General features: G+C 35.9%; 1 protein-coding gene across 3 annotated transcripts in view; it reads left to right on the top strand.

Annotated features, from left to right (window-relative positions):
• Positions 1–25,981, top strand: part of FOCAD (focadhesin) — a 282,277-nt gene that overhangs the window by 130,093 nt on the left and 126,203 nt on the right. For all 3 annotated transcript variants that reach the window (XR_013994507.1, XM_081067235.1, XM_081067234.1), the window contains exon 15: positions 1,486–1,612. Coding sequence is in view for 2 of the 3 variants with exons in the window: in XM_081067235.1 (XP_080923361.1) it covers positions 1,486–1,612 (127 nt within the window). In the remaining variant the exon portion in view is untranslated. The remainder of the gene's footprint in view (positions 1–1,485; positions 1,613–25,981) is intronic.

Genomic DNA, 25,981 nt, shown 5'->3' with positions numbered 1-25,981 from the left:
GAAAACCCATGTATTTTCTACGGTTTAGGAAGACATGAAGATATATTAGGGAGACGATTCTGCTGTCTAGAGTATGGATTACTAAATAGGTAGGAGGTGGCAAGACTGCAGTGACACTAAGCAAAGCTCTCCTTTGCCAGATCTTTTTTTTTTCCTTGAATAGGGTAAGGTAAAAATATTTACGGAGGAAATAGATTTGATACATTTGAAATGTGTTGTAATTGTGCAGTTTCATGTGTGTAGCTGCTGCACTGTAACATTCCTGGGAGCCTCATTCTAACTTTTGTCGATGACAATACTACTATAAGTGGTACTTCCTGAAGTTGTTCAATGAATGGATTGGCCCAGGTGCTGATAACGTGGATGATTTATGTTTCGAGTAAAATCTCAGATCAGAATATATCTAAGCCTTAGCAGTTCTGCCTCTTTTCTAAGCTTCAACCTTTTGGCAACACACAAATGACCTCACACTAAAAGTTACACACGTGTAACCCAAGACCTGAGAGTTCGGATGCTCTTGAGGTATTGGCCTAGAAAAAAAATTTGAGATAAAAGGTTATTAGCTGACATTTTAATTTTACATACTTGTACCTGCGGCTCAGGAGAGGTTAAATACTATCATACCAGATGAGAGTCTGTTGAGAACTTATTCAGTGTTCCTTTTAGTTACCATCTCAAGTTGTCACATTTTTCCAGTTTTAGAAAATGTTCTGCGTTGGCCGAACAGTGAAACAATAAAATCCAGTCAGGCAATTTTATCAATTGATATTTTGTTAGAGAACAGGATTACGTCACTGAAGGGTTACAAGAAATGCAGAGGATCACCTGAGCATTTCTTTATGAAGTTAAAAGAATGCTGAGGATAACACAGTACATGTGGAATAGAAGAGAGGAAGAGGGGGAGGACGAGTGAGTGAATCCAGGACAGTGCTTGGCGCACAATAAGTGCTCAGTTAGTTATAAATCATATTATTATTATTATTATTTATTATTTTGATCCTTATCATCACCGTCATCACTATTGTAATAGGTATACCCACCTACCTATTACCACTACTATAACAAATCATCTTCTGATCTCCAGTGCCTGCTTTTGTGGTCAGTGTTTGATACCAGAGCAACCTCCAGGCAGGAGTAGCTCTGGTTTACTGATAATCTCAATAAGGTCAATCTGTTCTTTCCGCCATTACTATAGACTTCAGATTTAGTCAATTCAGACAATTTACGGTTTAGGCAGAATAAAATTTAACAGGCATCTTTTCTTTTGGATAATATTTCTGTAATCAAAACTGAGCCTTCAATGATAGCAGAAATGATAGCGATGCATATTTGAAGAAAAACACATGGCTTATTGTTTGAGGGTCAACATTTAGCAGGCACTAGGGTAAAGAAAGGCATTCATGCTTTTTGTTCAGGCCAAAGACCTAGGAGTGGAAATACAGCTCTTTGGCTGTAACCTTGTTTCTAAACTGTCATTTCCTGTAGGCCCTATCAGCATGGTGCAGATATGTTGGCAGCTATTTCCCAGGTGTTGAATGAATGCACCAAGCCTGATCAAGCCACTCCAGCAGCTTTGGTTTTACAAGGTCTTCATGCGCTCTGCCAAGCCGAGGTAGGCGTTTTTGAATTGTTCTGTAAAATTTTGGAGAAAATAATTTATAAGGCATATTTGTTATAAGAATGTAAGATTACAGACAAATAATTGAAAGTTTGAGTATTCATTCCCAGAGATTTTTGTTTGAAAGGGTGAAGTAAGACCTTCTGTTTTGCACATTTTTTGTAGAGGGAAATCTTGAAACATCTGGTTATATAGACATTGTCTAGAGACTTATTTATTATGTTACTTATTTGTTTATAATATAGAAGGGAAAGTTATGCTTATAGGAGAACTCTTGAATACACGTGCTTCTTAGTTTTATGATTAGAGAGCCTTATAAGCAAATGAGGTGAGGAAATTGGCATGGGTTAGTGGCAGTTTTATAGTCAGCAAAAATTATTATTGGCTTGAAGACTGGCAAAGGATCCTTTTTCTCCTAGTGATCAGATTGAATGGATCAATGTTAGAACTGTGCCTCAAATCATTTTCTGAACTTTAGACTACTCTCAAAATTACACGATAGTAGAGAGAATCTTTACTGATTCGGAGAAATGTGGTAATTACATAAAGATCATTCGTTGACCTGACCAAAGTTTTTGACAGTGAACTTACCAACATAATTGTAGATTTTTAGAGAATGAATCTGAGTAGAATTAATTTAGGTATGGTAATTACGATTGATATGATGATGATGAATTTGATATAATATAATAAAACAAGCTATGACTGTATTAAATGTTTATGTGCTCATCTTCTTGTGCGAAGCACTTTTTATCTATTATGTTCTTTAACAACATTGCAATATAAGGATTATAACACCATTTTACAGGTGAGGCAAATAGACCTCAGTGGGAGGTTAGGTATTTACTCGGGATCTTGGTATGAGCATACACTAATGTTCTTTGCAGTGAACACTGATTTTAGCAGGCAGTAAACATCATCACTGTTCAGGAACTGATATGTGCTAGGGACAGTGCTTTCAGTACTCAGTTGGCAAGGTTGTTAGGGTTTCGGGGCAAAGGACTGTTACAGCACAGGGATACTAGGACTTTTGTATTTTATTGCTCCAGTCAGTCATCTGGAATTGGGAAGTGTCACTTTAATAATTACATTATTTTCAGAATTCTAAACCTTGTTTTTAAAGGAGTTTTTAACAGAAGCTGTGAGAAAAGAAAGAATTTGATACTTTCACCTCCAAAAGGTGACCACTGTTACCATTTTTGAGTATTTCTTTTTTATTATTTTTTTCCAAGCAGAAATCAACTTGTTTCTGAAATTAACTTTTTCCCCCCTAAAAAATAGTAATTTTGTCTTATTGTGTTCTCCACCCAGTCTCTGCTGTTACTATAAGGCTCTATTGTCTATTGATGCTTATTAACGCATAAGAAATTCTCAGAGTGTGGCACTGATTTTTCTCATTCCATTTCTCTAAGATATCATTCATTGTAGTTAGTACTGGAGATATGAAAAATGTTGCCTGATGTGGTAGAGAGCACCTTGTTTTTAGGCTGTCATGAGACTGTACCTGATACTGACCATTTATTACCTGTGTGCCCTTTGACTGACTAATTCTTAACCTCTCATAGTTTCTATTTCTTCAAATGACTATAAAATGAGATTACACACAAAAAAGGCTTAGCGTAATGTCTGCCCACATAGGTGCTCTTTAAATGTTGAACTTGTTCCTGTAAAGGTGGTACACAGTCAGATGTAGTCAATGCCAGCAGGGAAGTTTTAACTAGTCTTTTTTTTTCTTTTCATCTTTCCCTTAAAATTCACATAATATAGATAGTGATTTAATTTCTTTCTCCAAATAGTATCCTATCCGTTCACTGTGGAGTCTCTTGGTATTCTTTCCACACTTAAAGGAGACCATTTTGAATTGTTGAATATTTAGCCCCAAATCTATTCCCCAATCCAAACCACTACCCTTAATGTTAATTTTAAGCCCACTATTATACTACATTACTGTCTGAATCCATATGGGCTGCTATAACAAAAATAATGTGAACTGGGTGGCTTATGAACAAAGACATTTATTTCTCATAGTTTTTGAGGCTGGGAAGTCCAAGATCAAGATGCTAGCACGTTCACTGTCTGGTAGGGGCCTACTTCCTGGTTCATGGACAGCCATCTTTCTCATAAACAGCTGTCTTTTTACTGTAACCTCACACAACAGAAGGGGAAAGATAGCTCTCTGGAGTCTCTTTATAAAGGCGCTAATCCCAATCATGAAAGCTCTACCATCATAACCTAATCACCGCTCAAAGATTCCATCTCCCAGTACCATTACCTTGGGGATTAGGATTTCAACATGAATTTTTGTGCGGGATACTAACATTGAGCCTGTAGTTTCTTGCTTCTCACATTCCATTGTCTTCTAGAAGAATTGAGGTATCGTGTCTAGGTATTTTATTTAATAGAGCCTACTTCTTATTTTGATGCTTCAACAATCCTTTCCTTTGCTTGGTTAAAGGCATTTCTTTTTCTCATTATTTCTCTCTCTCCATCCCTTCACTCTTTAATGTTATAAAATCCAAGTTCAATATAATATTCTTATCACAATTCACTTTTAAGAAACTTCAACTGAAATGTTGCAAATGAAATAAGAATCCAATATGCTGTCTAACAAATAGATGCTAGCCCCTTTAAATCTTTTTTGTAATAAGATGGGCATTTATAAATCATAAAGCAATGCCAGTAATCAGTTAACTTCCTTTTATTATAAAGAATATTTATTTTCTTATCCCCTGTTTTTCATCTCTCTTTCTTGTCTAGAGGATGAAGCCCCTATTTTATTGATGCTTACTAGAAGTGAATAACTGTTATTTATCATGTTTTCCTTGTAGATATTACAAATGTTCTGAGTTGTGGAATTTGTTGAAACTGATGGTATCACTGTTAATTTTGTCAATAAAAATATTCTTTTTTATGTCTAGTAATGAATAGCTTATGTTCATCTAAATGAGCAGAAATAATCTATTCCACCTTGATGAACCTAGATGGTAATAATATATCTTTGTTTTAAGCCTTTCCAAGCTTCTTTTGTGTGTGTTCATTAGTTGTGAAACTGCTGTCCTATGATGTGTGTTGAAGTTGTAAAATATACTCAATTCCGTGGTCCTTACCAGGTCACATTTGCTAGTTTTGGGCCAATCTTTTGGTGTTTTTTTTTTTTTTGTCAGCATGCTATCCACAGAAGCCGGCATGCGTCCTGTGACGCTGTTTATTCTGTCTTCTAATTGATATCATGTGTAAAGCATTGATGGCTACCAAGAGTTTAAGAATGAAAATATTCAGCATAGTTATAAATCTATTTCGCAGCAGCATTTGGTAGTGATTTGTCTGTCCATTACTCTTTAGATCCCTGACTATCAAATATTAAGAATATAGAAAGACAGCCTAAGACAATAAAATTTAAAAGTCAAGGAAACAAGAATAAATTGAATAATCCTATCTTAAGAAAATACTTCAGTTGGGAAACCATACAAAATTGGATTTTATTGCGTTTTCCCATCTTTGCTTTTGTAGAGTAAGTAGAGCTCTTTTTCTTAAGGTTGACAATGGATTCTTCCATTTTGAAAATCACAATCACGAAATTCATTTGTCCTTGGTAGGGTCAGATTAAGCCTGCAATTACTGCTGCTTAATCATTTATCATGGTTTCCAGTGAGAGACTGAAAGGATGGATTCCATCTAAATGCCAACTCTGTCAAAGAGAAAATTATATTTCTAATATGGTTTTCTTCGGTGCTGCTTTACGGAACAGAAAGTGGAGAGAGAAAGTTCTAGGAATCTTGGTTGACCATAAGGACAAGAATGCAGTTTGGCATTTTGGAACTGGAAAAGAGAAACTTATTTTTTCCTTAATACTACCTACTGTGTTTCCCCTAAAATGAGACCTATCTGGACAATCAGCTGTAATGCATCTTTTGGAGCAAACATTAATATAAGGCCTGGTATTTGTATTGCATTGTATTGTATTGTATTGTATTGTACCCAGTCTTACATTACAATAAAATAAGACTGGGTCTTATATTAATTTTTGCTCCAAAAGACACATTAGAACTGATTGTCCGGCTGGGTCTTATTTTCTGGGAAACAGGGTATTGATATATTGATTTGGGCCTTTCCAAATTTCCTTTCAGGCTGAACTACTTTTAAAATGTTATAGTTAATTGTTCTTGGGTTTCCAGTATTAATTTGTACATTTTGTGATATGGGGATTCATTTTAAACTAAAGGAACAGAGGCTCTGGCAATTTAAGTCACTTTCCCAAGGTCACACGGCTAATAAATGAAAGGGAAGGAAAGTAGACCTAAGCCCCTCTTCATGTCTTATGCTCATATGTCATTCCGAGGCTTCCTTCCTTTGAAAAATATAGGTATTGAAAGAAGTAGTTTTCTTCATGTTCAAGCTGGGGATTTGTCATTTTCAAAGGAAAATTAATATTCTTGTGTTCTCTTTTCCTTATTTTTGCCATTCAGCTTTCTCATCTCATAATCTTTGCCCCATTCACCTTAATTTTCTTACTTCCTTTTGACTTAATACAAAGTTATGGCTCTGAGAAGCAATACTCTCTGTTTCATAAAAGTTTTACTGAGATATTCACAGACAATCATATCATCCATTTAAGGTTTACAATTTAATAGTGTTTAGTATATTTACAGAGTTATGCAGTCATCACCACAATCAATTTTAGAACATTTTTACCATCTCCCCCCCCAAAATTCCTGTGCCCTTTAGCTGTCACCCCTTTAACGTCCCCCCCCCACATCCTCTCTAGCCCTAGGCAACCACTTTCTGTCTCTATGAATTTGCCATTCTGTACATTTCATATAAATAGAATCATACAATATATTGTCTTTTGTGACCAGCTTCTTTCACTTAACATGTTTTCAAGGTTCATCAATGTTGTAGCATGTACCAATACTTCATTTCTTTTTATGGTTGAATAATATTTCATATGGTTGTCCTACAATTTATTTACCCATTCATCAGTTGATGGACATTTGGGTTTTTTTCTACTTTTTGGCTATTATGAATAATGCTGCTATGAACGTTTAGGTACAGGGTTTTGCATGGACATATGTTTTCATTTTTGAAGGGTATAACCTAGGAATGGAGTTACTGGATCATATGGTTATTCCATGTTTAACCATTTAAGGAACTGCCAGAATTCTTTTCCAAAGTGGCGGAGCCATTTTACGTTCCTACTAGCAGTGTACGCAGGTTCTAATTTCTCCTCATCCTCAATAACACTTGCTGTTACCTGCTTTTTTGTAAACTGTGCCATCCTAGTGAATGTGAAGAGTATCTCCTGTGGCTTTGATTTGCATTTCCCTGATGATAAATGATAGTGTGCTTCTTTTCCTGTGTGTATTAGCCACTTACATATCTTTTTGGAGAAATTCAGATGCTTTAAATATTCTCTTCATTGCTTTTAACTTTCCTGGTCAGTCAAGTTACATTTCATTCCTACAGGAATGATTAGTAAAACAATTTTGTCCTCATGCTTCTAAATAAAGGAAATCATGAGGTGTTTTTTTTGTGTGTTTTTTTTCAATGGGCTTTTTACTACAAAGAGAGCTTATCAAACCATATAAAATATCATATAAAGACAAATATGTTCTACTTTTCTGTTTGTCCACATGTAACATTTTCTTTGTTTTCATATGAAATTGGCAGAATGCTTTCAGCTGGAAAACTATTAAAGATGGTTTAAGTGTTTTAAATGTTTTAAAGCAATTTATGATTGCTTTCTATATAGTAAGCACTGTACACTACAATTATAATATTTATAATCTCATTTACTCATACTGAAAAAGCCCTCTCTGTGATAAGTACCTTTTTTTTCCTGGAAGGCTGACAGAGATTAAATAATTGCCCAAAGTCATCCAGCTAAAATATGGTAGAGTCAGAATTCAAACTCAGGTCTGTCTGAATTCAAAGTCTATTTCTTAATCACTACTCCTTTTTTTTTTTTAAATACAGCTTTACTGAGAAGTAATTCACATACTATCTCTATGTATGTTTGCTCATCATGTTTGTATTTAGTTGATCTTGACATGTCACAATATTGGAGAAATCTTATGTGAGCATATTTAGACTCTTCCCACACTTCACTTTCTCCATTTCCTTTGAGATTAGTTAATGCATAAGTTTTTACATTATTTAGGCTTTGCATAAGGATTCTAATGAGAAAGATGTTGTGAGCTAAAATAGATTAATTTTTAGTGCTTTTATGGATTATATATTAGATTTTATATTTTAAAGATGCTTTAAAATGTTTTTATCCCCTTTTCAAGGACATTTGGTTTTTATAGCATCACCTTTACTTTGGATAATGAGAAAAAATAGTATTTCTCATCAACCTTTCACAAAACCATTTTAATTGTTTCATATCCTCATTTTCTTTACATGTATATATTTTATAGTTTTCATCTTCTCTATTTATATTTTGCTAGAAAGACTTTTGATGTTGCTACACATTTTAATGGCTTGATTACTTTCCATTGAGTGAACAGTATCATAAGTAATCAAATAATCCATTTTTGATTGGATTTTTAAGTTGCTTTCAATTTTTCTCTCCTTACAATTGTTTAAGAAGTAATTACATATGTAAATTACATATGTAATTACATATGTAAATATGTAAAGTTTTTCCTTTCTTTTGGATTATATTCTTGAGCTAAATATTTTTTCAGAGTTTTAATGATATGATCTTATTAAACAGATTTTTTCATAACTTTCCATGTTTACCTGAGCATGAGAGAGAATGTAGTAACTTGTACCGAGGTTTCTAGCCGCATTATTTGTTACTAGCAAGAACAGTTCAATTGTGTCACCATTGAGTCTAGGGCAGCATTTCTTCTTGTTATGATCATTCTGCTTGTTACCAGGAGCCCAGAATTCTTTGTGTCCAAAGATTACAAACTATCATTAAGGAAAACAAAGGTCTAAACTAAATGTTCTTTTCTCACAGTAAATTTGACCCATGTAGGTTTAGCTTTTGGGCACTGGAGATTATTAATAAAAGAGTGTGGGTGGTGATTTAATCTAGTATAGAATTTTAAGTAGAAGTTGTAAAAAGTTAAATATATGTTTATTAGTTTTGTTTTTAAATTTGTGTATTGTTATTATGAGTGCTTTTAAAATTCATCTTAACTAGAGATCATTTAAATCCATTCTTCAGCTGTTTTTCTTTTTTCTTTTTTCGCTTTTATTTTCCACTCTTTAAATGTTTTTTTTGTCATTCTTTTGCTTTATGGGTTGTAGGCGTAAAAGGGATCCTGTTTCTCTCATAATCTCATGAAGTCTCTTGCTGTTCCAGATGATGTTCAAGTAGAAGGGTTGGCTGCCTTTCAGAAGTGTTCTGCCAAGTTGTCATTTATTCATCCTCAGATGAGTAGAGGTGATGAGGAGAGCAAGACAAAGCAGGTGGTGCAACTTCCGCCTCCAACCCCACGTCCCCTGCAACAGCAAACATTAGGCAAGGATTCCCTAGGCAGAACACAAAAAGCGTTAACCGTAAAATTAAAATATTGAAAATATAAGCCAGGCTTTGCGAGACTCTGGATATAAAGATTTCTGAGACATTTTTGGCTTTCTGGGAGTTCAGAGTCTAGTGGGGGAGAACATTGTGTTAAGTACACTAAATGTATTTGAAATTCAGAAACAGTGCAGAGGAGAGATATAAGACACCAAAGTTCTCTGAACTTCAAATAGCAGAGGGAAAGAATATCTGGACTAGAAGAGATAGGCTCTGCGGCAGACCAATACCTAAAGTTTTTCTTTCTTGTTCATGTAAACAGCTGTCTTGAGGTATAATTCACATACTATACAACTCACCCATTTACAGAGTATAATTCAATGGCTTTTAGAATATTCACAGAGTTGCGCAGCCATCACCACAATCAATTTTAGAACAGTTTCATTACCCCCAAAAGAAATCCCATATCCTTCATGCCCTCCAGCCCTAGGGAACCAGTAATCTTTTTTATGTCTGAATAGATTTGCCTTTCTGAACATTTCATATAAATGGAGTCATACAATATGTGGCCTTTTGTGTCTGGCTTCTTCCACTTAGCATAATGTTTTCAAAGTTCATCTATGTTGTAGCACGTGTCAGTATTTCATTCCTTTTTATGGCTGAGTAATATTACATTGTATAGCTATACCACATTTTATTTATCCATTCACCAGTTGATGGAAACCATTTGGGTTTCCACTTCTGGGCTCTTATGAGTAATGCTGCTGTGAACATTCATGTACAAGTTCTTATGTGGACCATGGGTTTCATTTTCCTAGGGTATGTATCGAAGAGAGGAATTGCTGGGTCATGTCACTCGATGTTTAACCATTTGAAGACCTACCAGACTGTTTTCCAAAGCAGCTGTTCTGTTTTACACCCCACCAACATAACATCTCCTGCTCTCCCCAAGCAATGCAGATACTACGAGGCAGACATTGCCACGAAGTATTATTAGTTGTTACCTTCGTTCTCATTCAAAACTAAACTGTACATGATAAGGATGATCATTTAAGAATAAGAATGCAATAGCATGTATTCTGTCATATAGGAGGGTTGCTAGGAAAGAGGAAAGGGGAACTGCCCTGGCCAGTTGTTTGTGGCTAACTCTATCTGAAACACTGTTGCCTTGCTACTCCAAATGATTTTGTCATCTGCCTTTGGTAGATTGCCAGCCCTTGTCTTACTAGGTGTCAGCTTTGACCAGTCACTAGCAGCAATCCTGAGTGGTTTAATATTTACCACCCTAAGGATGTTTGTCCTCATAAAAACCACTAACACTTATATAAATCAGAGTTTGAAAATGTATGGCTTATTTTGTTTGATTATCATAGGATTAATATTTTAAATAAATTGCTAGTAGTAATTAAAAACAGGAAAATACGTATTAGGTTGGTGCAAAAGTAATTGCGGTTTTTGCAATTATTTTTAACCTTTTAAACTGCAATTACTTTTGCACCAACCTAATATCTACTCTCTTTAGATAAGACAGGAGGATCTTGCAGTCGCTGGCCTGCTCTTCCACATGGAAAAAGCCAGTGAACACTTGGTGTTAGCAGCTTCCTGTAGATGAGCGTGTACTCTAATTGCTGCAGTCCCCTTGGCTTCTGGATTTACATTATCTGCCTGGCCCAGGTAGTCCTTCAGTGTGTCCTTTATTTTAAAGTTACAAGTAATCTCATATAAGCAACCTCAATTTGTTTTCATAACAACATTCCCTTCACTTTGCCCAACCATTTTTCAAAAAAGATGTTACATGATTAGCTAGTAAACACATGAAAAAAATGTCAGTATTGTTTGTCATTGGAAAATGTATACACCACTAGAATCACTAAAATTAAAGAGACTAACAAGACCAAATATTGGAGGAGATGTGAAGTAATTGGATATCTCATACATTATTGTTGGGAATGTAAAATGATAAAACCACTGTGGAAAAGTATTTGGCAGTTTCTCATGAAGATGAATATTAACCTATCTTATGATGCAACATTTCCATTTCTAGATATTTACCTGAGTAAAGGAAAACATGTCCACAAAAGGACTTGTTCAAGAATGTTGCTTTCAGCTTTATTAATGGTAGCATATTTGGAAACAACCAAAATGGCCATCAGCTGGTCAGTGGGTAAGCAAATTGTGGTGTGTTCATACAGTGGAAAGCTATTCGGTCATAGAAAGGACTGGATCACAATACTTGCGACAACTTGGATAAATCTCAAAAACATGCTTAGTGAAAGGAGCCCGTCACAAAAAAATCCATACATTTTACTTTTATGAAATTCAGGAATAGGTAAAAATAATCGATTAGGATAGAAATGAGAATAGTGGTTGACTTGGGGTGGGGAGGAGAAGGATAGACCAGAAAGGGACAGGAGGAAATTTTCTGGACTCTATCTGCACTGTCCCGTGTGGGAACTGTCAGCCTCCTGTGGCTAGTAAACCCTTGAACTATGGCTGATTCGAATCGTGATGTGCTGTAAGCGTAAAATATACAGCAGATCTCAGCCTTAGTCCTATGAAAAAAAGTAAAATATGCTGTTGATAATATTTTAAAAATCAATTATCTATATATTGAAATGATAATGTTTTGGATATACTGAGTTAAATAAAACATTCAAATTAATTTCATCCATCTCTTTTTACTTTTTAAAAAATGTGGTTACTAGAAAATTTTAAATTGATAATGCGACTCACGTTGTATTCCTGTGGTCTATATCTTGATTAGAGTGGTGTTTACAGCAGTGTGTATAATTTGTCGGAATTCACCAAATTGTGTAATTAAGATCTATACTTTTTTCAGTATGTTATTTATACTTTAAAAAACCAAAACTAAAGAAGCTACATTTTTTCCAAGCTAGTTACTATGTTTGGCATCCATTCTGTCCTATGTTAAACTTGACAATAATCTTGATATTTTCTGATGAATGTAGGAAGTCTGACATCCAAATTGACGTAAAAACAAGTATAACATGGGGATCTGAATGTTCTTTGGTTTAATTTTCATTCTGTTCTTTTTCCACCCTATCGTGTTTCTTTACCAGTTGTGATAAAAGTGTGAGTGTACTTTGGGGATAGTTTAAGTTTTGCTGTTTCAGTCATTGATTTTAAACCTGTGCTCTGAGTGGCAGTGAATGAGCCACAATAATTCAGAAAGATACTTCTGTAACTGCATAGAAATTTAATAACATTGCTACTTATGTTTCAACCAGGAAAAGAACTTCCATTCTAAACAAATTGCCCAAGGTTGGAGGAAAAAAAGCTTACGGTGTATGCATAAATGAAAATCAACATATTATAGTGAAAAGAGGGCTCATTCACTTTTAACATTTTCTCTCTTAAGTCTTGAGATGAGAATGGGAGGCAGTGTTAGCCCTTGTTTCCTTAATCAGCTGTGAGTCTGTTGTAGCAAAAATTAATAGGCGTTACAGGATCATGAAGAAAAGCTCTTTCATCTTGCCCAGCTCTAAGAGGGTGTTGTATTTTCAAAGCAGAGTATTGTACAATTGAGCAATAGATAAGAAGAGGAGGGGCCTTTCCTGTGGATTCTTGACCGCTGGAAGAGTTCACTTCAGGCCATTTGTCACAGCCGTGATTTTCCCGGAAACACCCTATGCCAAGGTTATGTTTTGGCTATTCTATCCTCTTTCATTGATTTATTTTCTGAAATCGCAGGGGAAGGTAGTTGTCCCTGCCCTCTCCCATCATCCCAGCCCTTTGTCTAGCAGTTCCCTTAGAGCACCATGGGGTGGGAACGATTTTCAATAGCACTCAGCAGGTTTGGAAGGTTTTAGGGAATGAGTGTGGTATGAAAATGGCCAATAGAAATCTTGTATTTTGTTTAAGCATTTTTCAGCGTGATAAATATAATTTAATATGGAAATGTGATCCATTGTCCCGTGGCAGGTTTTCTCAGCTGTGTACAGTAAGGATTCTGTCGCCTACTGTGGATTCAATATTTATTACACTCTGGAACCTCTTTTGTTGTTCTTATGTTTTGTTTGTGGGGACATTTAAAGGTGGATTGCCTGTTCAACCTTGCAGGGAAGTGAAGTTTAATTTGCTATGCATTAGAGAAGGAATTTGCTGGTCTTTTTGAACTGAGAGCTACGTTATTTGTAGTTGGGGCATGTTTTTTGATGCCCTCCGTTCTTCCTGGGCATGAAAAACGCTTTTTGTACATTTGTTGAATCTATTTCCATGCTGAGCTTTTTATATACTACACAATGACTTCTTTGCAGTTGAAAGTTGTAGTTTGGCCTTATTTTTAACTTAAAAGGACAGCAGGAACTTGCCTTTTATTAAACATTTGTGGATATTATAACATTTACTTTGTCATTCTGTAAGAAGATTTTTAAATACGGTTTTTCATTTTTGAAATAAAATTTTAACTGACTATGGTATGTTCGTATAATGGAATACTATTCACACATATGCCATGTGTGAAATGTGTGGGAAAATAAAAATATTGTGGTTTTATTTTTCTTTCTTTCTTTTTTTTTTTTTTTGGTTTTTGAGAGCCCACTGGCCCATGTGGGAATCGAACCGGCAGCCTTCGGAGTTAGGAGCATAGAGCTCTAACCACCTGCGCCACCCGGCCGGCCCGGTTTTATTTTTCTTTAAATAGAAAATTGAAAATAGAAATTAAATAGAAAATTAAATAGAAAAGAATTAAGCTTCCCACTTATTCTTTAACTGGTTGTTTTTAATTGTTTTTAAAGAAAACATTTGGAGAGCATATGAGTTGAGCACTATATCAAAACTTATCATAGAAAATTTTTAATTGGAGCTCTTGAAATTTCACCATTTCTTGCTTTTGCCTTTATATTCTCGTTCCTCTATCTGTCCTTTCCAATGACCGGATCTGCTATGCTCTTTTAAGATACTTTACTCTGAAAATTTTACAATCTCAACTTTTGAAATTTTAACATTTAAGGAGCTGCTCCTGCCCCCCTGTACATTATTTTAATCCAATTGTCTGTTCATTTTGTGTTTAAAGAATTTTTACATGAAAAGTTTTCTCTCTTGAGTTGGAATCCTGGTCTGTGAGGACCATTAACTGATGTGAGTAGTCTGTGACCGAACATGAACGCTGTTCAGGGTTTCCAGCCAGGAGTTTCCGGCTCTGAGTCACAGACCCAGGACATTCTTTAAAAGATCAAACGAGTTGGACACTGGGAGGGTTTTAATGATGCCAGTTAACATCAGAAGAGCTGGGCTCAGAGGTTGCAAATTGTGCTCATCTGAATAAATGCCAGTGAGCTGGAAATAATGACATGACTCAAATGAGGCTAATTGTGTCCCATTCTGCAATTCCAGTCAATAAAATATATTGGTTGTAAACTTATACAAGGGGTGGGTTTTTCTTTGGGGGGTAAATGGGTACGTAAGGTGTAGAGAGAGAATCATTGAAGGAGAGTAGTGATTAAAGGGCATTAATAGTTTGAAGGACTGTATGGATTTTGAGATCTGATTGAACACATTATTTCGATACTTTCCAAGAAATTCATAGGTCTGTTTTTAAAAATATTTTATTCACCATGTATCCTTAACTGATCTAAATTTTTTAAAATCAAAATTGGAATTATCTGTGGTGTTTAAGCTCATTTCCGTGTTATATAAATGTGTTGATAAGACCAGAAGTATCTCACCTTCTTCTTGCCTCGGATAAAATATCACTAAGAGACTCATTTCTGGAAACATTAATGTTTCCAAATTAGACTTCCCCTGATGAGATGACTAAAATCACTTGTTTGTAAAAGGCCAAATAACTTGCTTAGGAATTATTTGGAATTAAGACAGCAAGCATTTGGTAAGCCTTTGCATAGGTACTCACAATGCCTCTCTAACACGCATACAAATCCAGCAGTAGTATTTAAAAAAGATTATGCATTTTGTTTTAAGGTTGTTTCAAGTTTGAGAGACTTTTCATCATTGACAGAAAAGGATTTGTCAGAGTCTGTGGATTGCACTATTAGTTGGATGTCATTCTAAAGCCTTTTACATTTTTTTGATATACATTACTTACCTTTTATGCTTCAGAGGCCTTCATACAACATAGGCCTTCTTGTCTGGTTTTTCAGCTTTATTAAAAGATGGACTTAGTTCTTCTCACAGTAGCATGGTGGAACGTGTTGCCCTAGGTTCTAATTCAGCGGTAATGAGTGAGATATTCTCAGGAGTACATTCTTTTTTGCTTCAGCGTCATGGAGCATTGCCTCTACTTATGTAAGTGGTCATTTGAGCAATTTACTTGCTTAAACAATTGACGGGGTCCTATGACTTTGATCTGAAATGGCTGAAATACAGGTCAAACAAAAGAATGTCATTGGCCTTGTTTCTTTATGTTATATTCAACTTCAATTGGAGTATTCTTTTTTACTTGTTTAGCTCAGCGATTCTACCCAAATTATGGATTTCATAGAAAAATAAATGGAAATGATTTCCAGTATATAGAGTAGGGTATTCAAAATTTGTGGATAGCTTGGGCTACTGAATTAGAATCCCTAGAGATGAAGCCTAGGTTCTCTATTTTTTAATGAGTTCCCCGATGACTTTGACGTGCAGTGAAGTTTGGGACCATTGTCAAGAGCAGCAGTCTCTAAAGTAATGGTCTGTGTGTAAGTCTACCCATGAGATATGGGAAGAAAATATTAGAATATTTCTTATTTATCTTAAAAATAGAAATTAAGCCTTCATAATATTTAATGTACGGATTGATGGTTTTGTTCCTTGCACTTCCATCAGAAGATCATGTGTCACCTATGGTAGCCAGGTATCCTGAAGGAAGAGTGGGGGTCATAATGAAAACTGGCTGCATCATCATGTATCCTTCAGTAGAATATGACTAACTACCCACTGCAGTTTATGCATGTCAGTTAAATGGATTTATAGGGTATGTATATTTAGTCCCATCATTTTATTAGACATGCTGATTCCACGTGTGGATTGTTGAAAGGTGTATCTGAAGCCATGTTAACCTCGGCTTTATGGAATTTCTTTATTCCTTTAAGTTATGCCTAAATGCAACTTACAAATTGTCCTTTTTTTGAACCATGTAATAGCTATATTCTGAAAACTGTCTTTTAAAGAAAATAATGGTTCTTTTGTAATTCACATATCGTAAAGTTCACTCTTTTAAAATGTACAATTCAGTGCTTTTTAGTATATTCACAAAGTTGTACTTCGACCGTCACTATCAAATTCCAGAATGTTTTAAACCATTCCTGTGGTGGGCGGAATAATGGCCCCCAAAGATATCCAGGTCCTAATCTCTGGAACCCAGAAATAGTCCCTATTTCTGTATACAGTCCCTATTACATAGGGACTATATAGTAGTCCCTATACAGTCTTTATATATAAAGAAGACTTTGCATATGTGATTAAGTTAAGGATTTTGAGATGAAGAGATTATCCTGGATTATCTGGGTGGTCCCTTAAATGTAATCACGCGTGTCCCCATAAGAAGGAGACAGGGAAACTTGACTATAGAAGAGGAAGAAGGTGATGTGACAAATGAAGCAGATGGAGAAAAGGGGATGTGACGTGAGGAAGTCATCATGAGCCAAGACCTGCACGCAGCTTCCGGTAACTAGGAAAGGCAACGGAGTAGATTCTGCTCTAGAGCCCCTGGAAACAAACTTGACTTTAGCCTCGTAAGACTATTTTGACTTTGTCCTCCAGAACTATAACAGAGTAAGTTTGTGTTGTTTCAAGCCACTCTGTTTGCAGCAATTTGTCACAGCAGCCATAGGAAGCTAATATAACCCCCTAAAGAAATCCTATACCTCTTAGCTGTCACTCTCAATTCCTCTCTTCCCACAGTCCCTGGCAACCACTTTCTGTCTCAATGGATTTGCCAACTGTGGATGTTTCATGTAAATGGAATTGTGCACTGTGTGTTCTTTTGTGTCTGGCTTCTTTTGCCTAGCCTAATATTTTCAAGGTTCATCAGAAGTTCACTTTTTTATGGCTGAATAGTAGTCCATTGCATGACGGTAGCACATTTTGTTTATCCGTTCATCAGTTGATGGACATTTGGTTGTTTCTGCTTTTTCACTAGCGTATGCTGCTATGCACATTTGTATATGAGTTTTTGTGTAGACTTTCCATTCTTTTGACATACATACCTAGGAATGGAATTTCTGGGTCATATGATAAGTCTGTTTTTAACTTTTCAAGGAATTGTCCAACTATTTTTCCAAGTGATTATACCATTTTACATTCTTGCTAGCAATAATATGAGAGTTTCCAGTTTTCCACATTCTTACCAACATTTGTTGGCGTCTCTTGATTTCATTATACCTAGACATCCTTCTTGGGTAGGAAGTGGTACCTCCTTGTGGTTTTGATTTACAGTTTCCTGATAACATGATGGTGTTGAGCATCTTTTCATGTGCTTATTAGCAGATTATATTATTTACAATGTTTTGTACTGAGATTGGGAGTGTCCCTGATATATGTTTGTATTACATGGAGGTTCAGAGTTTATTAAACTTAAAGATGTTATACATTTTAAAAATTAAGGACCATTGTTCCAAATATTCTTAGTTTGCCTAATATTTTTCTTTCTATAGTTGATGTATATAACATATAAGTAAGTGTACATATATGCTGTTGTGTTAAACATTTGTTACCCGTCGAGATATACAAACAAGCATGTTTATAGGTTGGAAGCTGTTGCTGTGGAACTTAGGATAAGATGTCTTTCAAAGGTGTTATAACAAACCAGCATTTAAGAAGAGGTCTGCTTAAGATGACTTTTTTTCTGATTTTGTTTTACTAGATGATATAGAAACGGTTTGAAGGAATAAGGACTTGACTCTAAAGAAACTAGGATATGACATTTCCTTAGAGGAATTGTCTTTCAATGAGTAACTTAGGGAGAGATGTCATTATATAACAACCACAGAAACGAGGAAAACAAACTATTCTATTCCATGCTTGTGGTCAAGGCACAACACTAAGTAATATGACATAGATCATTTAATTTAATATCACATCTCTGTGAGTCTGGTGGTACTGTCCTGATTTTATATGTGAATAAGTCAAGACCCACAGACTCTAAGTAATTTTCTCAAGGGGATGGAGCTAAGAAGTGGCAGAGTTGGGATTTAAATACAAGGCTAATCCCTTTTCCTTTATTCTGTATCATATCATGTGATGTAATTAATTTGTCACTGCTCTTCCCATTCCCCACCTCCTCCTACCCGAAAGGGAAGGGGGTGGGAAAGATATAGTCTGCTGCCACTTGATAAATGTAAGGGGGTGATGAAGAATGGTTTAGAGATTTACAGAGCAGGGGACACAGCATCCAGCCCTGGAAAACTTAAGAACCACTTATGATTGGTTAGGGTGTGGAGTCAGCAGTTGCACAGCAGTCTGAGAGGTTTTGATTGTAAGTTACAAGTGAAAGACATTCTTGGGACTGGCAAGACAACCTGCCTTGGAGAAAAGGATAAAGTGACAGTTTTTATTTCTATTTATTCATTCATGTTTATTCATCCAAGTAAAGTTTGTGTGCCTGCTGTGCACAAGGCACTGTTAGATGCTAGAGATATAATGATGTAAAGAACAGACATAGTTCTCACCCTCAGGAAACCTTCATTCTAAGTTTCAGACTTTCATTGGTGACCTGGAGCCAATCATTCATGGTACACTTACCTACTTGCTGTTGTGATAAATCCTACAAAACATGAGTACTTTAGAAGTTTAGTGAATTTAAGCTAATCTAAGAATGTCAGTTAAAAAAAACACAGTTATTATTAGTGGGACATTTCATAGCTGTTAAGTTTAAATAATGAAGTTTATTGAGTAATTTCTGTTTCTCCGCTTTGAAATTTTCTTACTCTTTAAGTTTATGTATTTCCCTCCTTGCCTCATGGACCCCTTTATATTGAGCATCATAACTTACTGTAAATATTTGTTTCCATGTTTGTGTTTCTGTGAGCTACTTTGGAAGCATAATAAGCTCTTTATTCATCTCTAGTCCTAGTTCTTAACAGGAGTTGGCCTATTATGAGATTTAAATTCCAGCTTGTTTAGATTTCTTGACTTGTCCGGGAAATTTTCTGATTTCACATTTTCTGTTTCATTGTTTCAATGAATTTTTACTTTTCGGAATATGCGTATTGAATTGTTAAAGTATTTTTTTTTTTTATATTACACAAGATGTTTGTTGTTAAAAAATAAGAAAATATGGTTTGGCAAAATTTGAAACAAAGAAAAAATTGCCCATAATGTCACTATTCAGAGACAACTAAACAATTTGCCATATATAATTTCGTATCTTTTTCTGTACATGCATGTATAGCTATAGATATTTTAAAAAGTGAGATTATATGGAACATGCCATTTAGCATAACCAAATTTTCCCTCTTAATATATTATGTACATCTTTTGCTGGCAATATATATATACATATTTTTAATGGCTGCATATTTTATGCATTGCATGTATCATACTTCTATCAATATTTTATTGATTAATATTTTGTTTTCCATTTTTTACTATTATCTACAATGCTATAGTGGCCATCCTTAGAGCTAAATCTTAGCACATATCGATGTCCTTAGGATAAATACTTAGAAATGGAATTGCTAGCCCGAGGGTATATAATTTCTATCTGCAAAGATTTCTCCCTTTTGAACTCCAGTTTGCATAATATGGGAGTGCTGCTTTTCCTATATTGTTTTATACATAGGATATACATTTTTCACTTGTCCTGACATTTTGGAAAACATGGTTGACCATTGCAACTGAATTCCCCGTGTGCAAATGCTCACGTAATGAACGTTACCTAAGAATAAACTATATGACACATTGAAATAAATGAGACATCCAAGGAAATCTCAAACTTTTATTACTGTGATAGAAATTTACGTTTACCTTCTTATAGTGTGGGGGTGGGAAGTTGTGTGAAGTCCTCAGACTTCTTCTACACCCAGGTAGACACATCTGCGTTACCCTCCGAGATTCCAGGCTAGAATGTGGCTGTTCTCTCTCTGTGTTGGCACGCTCCCTCCTCAGCCACAGGTGCCTCGTTTAGACATCTGCAGAGATGCTAGGTTTCTGAGGGTTGAAACTCAGAAGCCAAACCTATGTAGAATTTCTGTGCAGTTTTGCCTTTTTTCCTACCCTGGAGGTTAGGCTAGACAGAGTCAAGGGAAACTTCCAAATCTCCTTTATTTCCCTTTTTTAAAGCTTAGAGCAAGAGCCAGCTTAGGGGGAAACCGCCAACTTCCTGGGGCTCCTCTTTTGCTTTTATTGGACTTTGTTACCTTCAGCCCTAAACTGTTTTTCGCAGCCAAAAGTTCACTGCAAAAGCGTGAGGGGGAAAAAAAAGAGCGTGAAGGAGAAATGAGCTTTAAACTCTCTTTACTTCTTCCACTTGGCCTGGGAGCATTCCCCAAACAACATGATGGGAGTTTTATGGTAACTACAGCTGGCACCGTTGGATGAATCAGATGCCAGATGAACACCCTCGGTACCAATCAATGCTCTTCAGACCCCAGAAAAGGTGTTGATCAAAGTGCCCATGGAAGTTGAATTCTGATGAAGCGCAACCAGCTTAGTGCTAAAAATGGATGGTGGTCCAATGTCTGACCTATCTTTAGAAAATTACCCAAGTTAAAGAATTAAAAGCAGAATGTAATCTTACACCGATGCCAAGAGCAAACATTTGCTGAGTGCTTATCCCTTGCCAAGCACCGTGTTAAGTCTTTTTACAGGCGTCTTCGTTGTAACCTGATGAGGTTGTGTTAACACTGTGACAGCTGATTTTATGTGTCAACTTGACTGACCTAACAGACACTCAGATAGCTGGTAAAACATTGTTTCTGGGTGTGTCTGTGAGGCTGCTTCTGGCAGAGGTTAGCCTTTGAGTCAGTAGACTGAATAAAGAGACCCGCCCTCACCAGTGTGGGTGGCACCATCCAATTCATTGAGGTCCCAGATGGAACAAAAAGGTGAAGGAAGGGCAAATTCTCTCTCTTCTAGATCTGGGACATCCATCTTCTACTGCCCTTGGACATCTGAGTTCCTGGTTCTCAGGCCTTCAGACTATAGGACTTAGAGCTGCAGCCCCCTGGTTCTTAGGCCTTTGGACTCAGACTGAATTATACCAGTAGCTTTCCTGGTTCTATAGCTTGCAGTCAGCTCATTGTGGGACTTCTCGGATTCCTTATGTGCATGAGCCAAGTCCTATAATAAGTCTCTTCATCTATCTGTCTGTGTCTCTGTCTGTCTGTCTGTCTGTCTGTCTATCTATCTATCTATCTCATATTGGTTCTGTTTCTCTGGAGAATCCTGATTAATACAAATACTACTCTAGTTCTCTGATACCAAAATACCTGTTCCCGTGGTGTTAAGTAGGGCTGCCCCCAGCCCTATACAACCAACAAGTTATTTCCTTTTTCTATAAATGTGTCTATTTTCCATTTCCTATAAATGGAGTCATACAATCTGTATTATTTTGTGAGTGGCTTCTTTCACATAGCCTAAGATTTTCAAGGTACATATACATGTTGTAGCGTCTTAAATTTAAATTCTTATGATGCCACTGTTTATTATTTTCTTAGAGACCTTACAGGAAGCTCTTTAGTCCATCTGCTCCGAATTTTTTTAGTTTTGAGCAGTATTATTTTCCTGTAATATATTTATGGATTGTATAGTTATCACCAGCCATATATTTAGTTGATGTGGCAGGAATAGTTATTAATTCCTGGCTTAGGCTTTGTGGAAGCAGGAACAATAATTATGCCTGGCAATAAGGGTGTATAAAGAAACCTTTGGAATTGTATTAGGTTTCCCAGGTGTGGTGGAAGATGTTTGGCTTCATCCTGCAAAATAAGAACAGCTATAGTAAACCTCCAGCTTTCCCTGAACAAATATTAATTTAGGTGGGTGCACAGAGGAAACATAATTGTCAGTTTTTACAAGAGAATGATCATATTGCCAAATGTCATTTTAAAGACACTAATTTGCGCCATCATAGGAAAACAAACCTTTATGTAAGCTGTAGGAAAGGGGGGGGGCATCAAAAAATAATAATTATAGAAAAATGATTAAGGCTCGAATTCACTAAATGGATATATATTTCCCTTAAAATCTGATTGAAGAATTAATTATATGTTTATAAGAGGAAAGTGTGAAGTTATGATTCAGCAAAAGAAGATTAAAAATCACATATAAACCACAGAAATATATATATAGCAAAAAAGGATCATGCTTTTAGGTTGGTGCAAAAGTAATTGCGGCTTTTGCAGTTATTTTTAAGCTTTTAAAGCACAATTATTTTTGCACCAACCTAATAGTATTTGGTAACCCGTTTTTCAGCCAGCAGGTAATCATGAGCACTGTGTCTGGTTGATAATCTACTCCCGACATCTAATTGAATGAGCACACGGCTGTAATGAATTTCCTATTGTGGGGTACTTAGATTGTCTTCTGTTTTGTTGTGATTTTTTTTTCATATTATAAGCCACGCTCTGATAAATGTTTTTGTGTTTTAATCTTTGCAAGGGCCTTTATTATTTAGCAAGTTTACATTTCTGATGCAAATGGACAATTAAGTTTGAAAAGATTTAGGGGCCGGGAAAGCATTGCTTTCTTATACTCTTAATTTTTTATAACAAAAAGTTTGAAACAGAAAGTGGTTTATTTAACTTTTAATTTGTATGGAAAATTTTTAAAAAAACCTATTTCTGGCAAAGTCAATGGACTTTCCCCATGCTTCTTTAACTACTCTGGAGTATAAAAAGGCATGGAAAGCTTTCCTTACAAACATCTCCCTCCTCTCCTGGACTCCAAAGACCTATACTTTCTTGGCTCTCCTCCTTTCATAACATTTCTTTTTAGCACCTTTTGTTTCCTCATCTTTTAAAATATTCTCTTCTGTGGCATGCAGGCTATTAAAAATCAACTATCTTCTCTCCTCTTGCACTTGGGGTTTGCTTTGAATAGTTCCTTACCATTGCTGTAGTACTAATGTTTTTCCAAGACTTCTGATATAACTATAGTATCAGTTATTCAATTGCAGTGTAGACTTCTGAGAATAGTTTAAGAAGACACTAACAGCTCAGTTAGAATTATAGATTTTTTTATATATACTGTAATTTGAATTTTTGAATTCCTTAGTATTTGCTTAGGAGTGGTTTGGATGTGCTGTCTCTCTCTTTCTCTTGAACTTTTAGGTTATAGGTTTTGCCGTTTCTTTTTATTTTCTTAACCAGAAGCTTGTTTGTTTCTATGGGAAGGGGGCACAGGTATATTTCCTTCTTGTTATTAGGGAGTTGTAGGTAGATCTGTATAAACCTTTCAAGCCTGAGAGACTGGTCTTCACTATTATTATCCATGAAGAAGTCATTAGTTCTATTATCCTCAAATCTGTGGATACATAGAGTGGGTGGAGGGGGGTAGAAGAATCATTTTCAGTGAACATGTAATCAGGTTAAGTTTCAGTAACTGTCAGCATTGGTTACTTAGAAATGTATTCATGGAATTCCATATTTTAAAGTGGACTGAACTCAATCGGTATTCCTAAAAGCTTCATCTTTGCAGTTTAAAATTACTCTCTAAAGTGTTTTTAGAGCCTCTAAATTCATCAATTATTTTTGATACACAGCATGTTGATTTTTCAATATGAAATGGCACTGAACTGTATTTCTTAGTCTCTTTCTGGAGTGCAGTCATAATAGTCCCCATAGCCCTTTTTAAAATTTAGATGAATCATATTTTATTCTTGTTGCTGGTGGATACTCAGCTTGTTTGCTTTTAACTTTGTATCTGCGGAACAACTTTCTGTCACGTAGGTTTTTTTTGGGGGGGGGGTTAAGCTCTTTTAATTGAATTTCTATTATTTTTCCTTATTACCTTGGAGTCTAACTTCCATTTATCTGAAAAGGGAAAGAGAGTTGAGGGGAATAAAGCACTAATCATTTTCCTGTGAAAAGGATATTTCTGACACATTCTTACTGTGAGTTTGCAGTTCATGCCAAAAGAATGTTCAACATGAAATAGGTAATTAATCCAGACAGAATCTAGGAAAACTGAAAAGTGAACATCCCTGCAGGGAGCTCTTTGTGTCATTCTTTCTGTTCCTACAGAGAAATCAATGGAGTTTGCATTGGAAGATATTGTTCCCTGTAGGGAGGTATCTCAGGGAAGCTGCAGCTTCTCATGTGGGGGAATGAAAGAGAAACCTAAAATCCCTGGCTACTGAGTAGTGAGTCCCCTGGGTGGCTTGATAGGTTGGATCAATCTGTTTAATAAATGCCTCTCTCTTTTTACTTGTGTCACTTATGCAGTTCTAAACGTCTTCTGTTCAGATATTATTACAATAGAATTACAAGTCTGCACCACAAACTGCCACACAGTTTTTCAGAAGTGCAGAACAATTAGGAAGGTCTCTGCTGTACCTCTTTTGGAAATGGCATAGTGATGTTAGGGATTGTTCACAGGAGAGCATCTTTACCACATCAAGTACAAATATGTTTGGTTCGCTAAGGCACAGTTTGGGATTTAGAAATGTGCCTTTACATTATTTGCCACAAACTGGACAGAAGTGGAGTAACTCTAATAGCACACCATCAGAATTACTGCCCTTTAGATTATAAGGGACTTAAAAAGCCAAACGCAATATTCCTACTATTTTCTACAGCGCGGCCTTTTTAATAAACTAGTCTCAGACATCGATAGACTGAAATTGCTTACATAAACCTGTGCTAGTCATTTTTTAACCCCACATTATTAGGATAAGAAAGACTTATTTTTTCCGTTGCTTCTGCTCCATTGATTGTGTCTCCTGAAACTCGCTCTTATCCCCTATTATTGTATTTTGATAACAGAGGCACCCTGTTTTGTGAATTCTGTGTGCTGAATTAGCTGAAGAGGGCTTCACTGCATGATGATGACGAGTCCTTTAAGTGTGAAGGCAATTTCTTTGACCTTCATTATGAGAAGGGCAAATAAGGTGGTTTTCATAGCTTAAGAGGTTTTTATTAAGCTTTCCCTATTTAGAGTAAAGCGTCAGGACAAAAGGAGTAGGCTGTTCTCAGGAATTTCTAGAAATAGCTTTTAGAAGTAAAATGAGAAGGTAGCTATCTGTTCCTTTGCGAAGGAACAAAGTCATTCTTACAGCACAAGAATTCTACGCAAAGGCTCTGATGCTTTTGGGATTCGTTATCTTTTCCGTTAGTTGTAACAGCAATAACCATCTTTTACAGTGTCTAAAGCACATTTGCATACACTTGTCTCAATATGGTCTTTACTGTTAACCTGGTGCCTTACACAGAGCAAGTGTTACTGGTATTATTTCTGCTCTGCAGCTGGGGAAACAGACTGGAGGAGATTAATGACTGCCATAGTCACACAGCTACCAAGTGGGAGAGCCGGGAGTTTTGGACTCCAGTCATGTGCTCTTTCCAGTACACCACACTGCAGAATGTCTTCTTAATCGGTGCTGTTTAGTGTTGCTAAAATTCTTGTGGAAGAATAACATGGGGAAAGTATCATTGTCCCTGAGAAATAAAAATAGCAACAAAATGTGCATAATGAAAGCACTTAGAATGGGGTGACTTCTCCAAAAAGAAGACAAACAAAGCAAGATGTTCTGAGTCATTTCTACATAAATATTCCTATGCTGTATGTGCACACGACCTAGGTATTGTTCCTCCTATTTTATTTATTTTTGCTTGTTTTTCCCTTATTGTTGAATCATGGATTTAGTATTGTAGACTACCATGTTTCTCTGAAAATAAGACCTAGCCAGACCATCAGCTCCAATGCATCTTTTGGAGCAAAAATTAATATAAGACCTGGGTCTTATTTTACTATAATATGAGACACGGGTATAATAT

The sequence above is a fragment of the Rhinolophus hipposideros genome (genome assembly GCF_964194185.1).
Source record: "Rhinolophus hipposideros genome assembly, chromosome: 11".
Taxonomy (NCBI): Eukaryota; Metazoa; Chordata; class Mammalia; order Chiroptera; family Rhinolophidae; genus Rhinolophus; species Rhinolophus hipposideros.
This window is presented reverse-complemented; position numbering and strand designations above follow the sequence as displayed.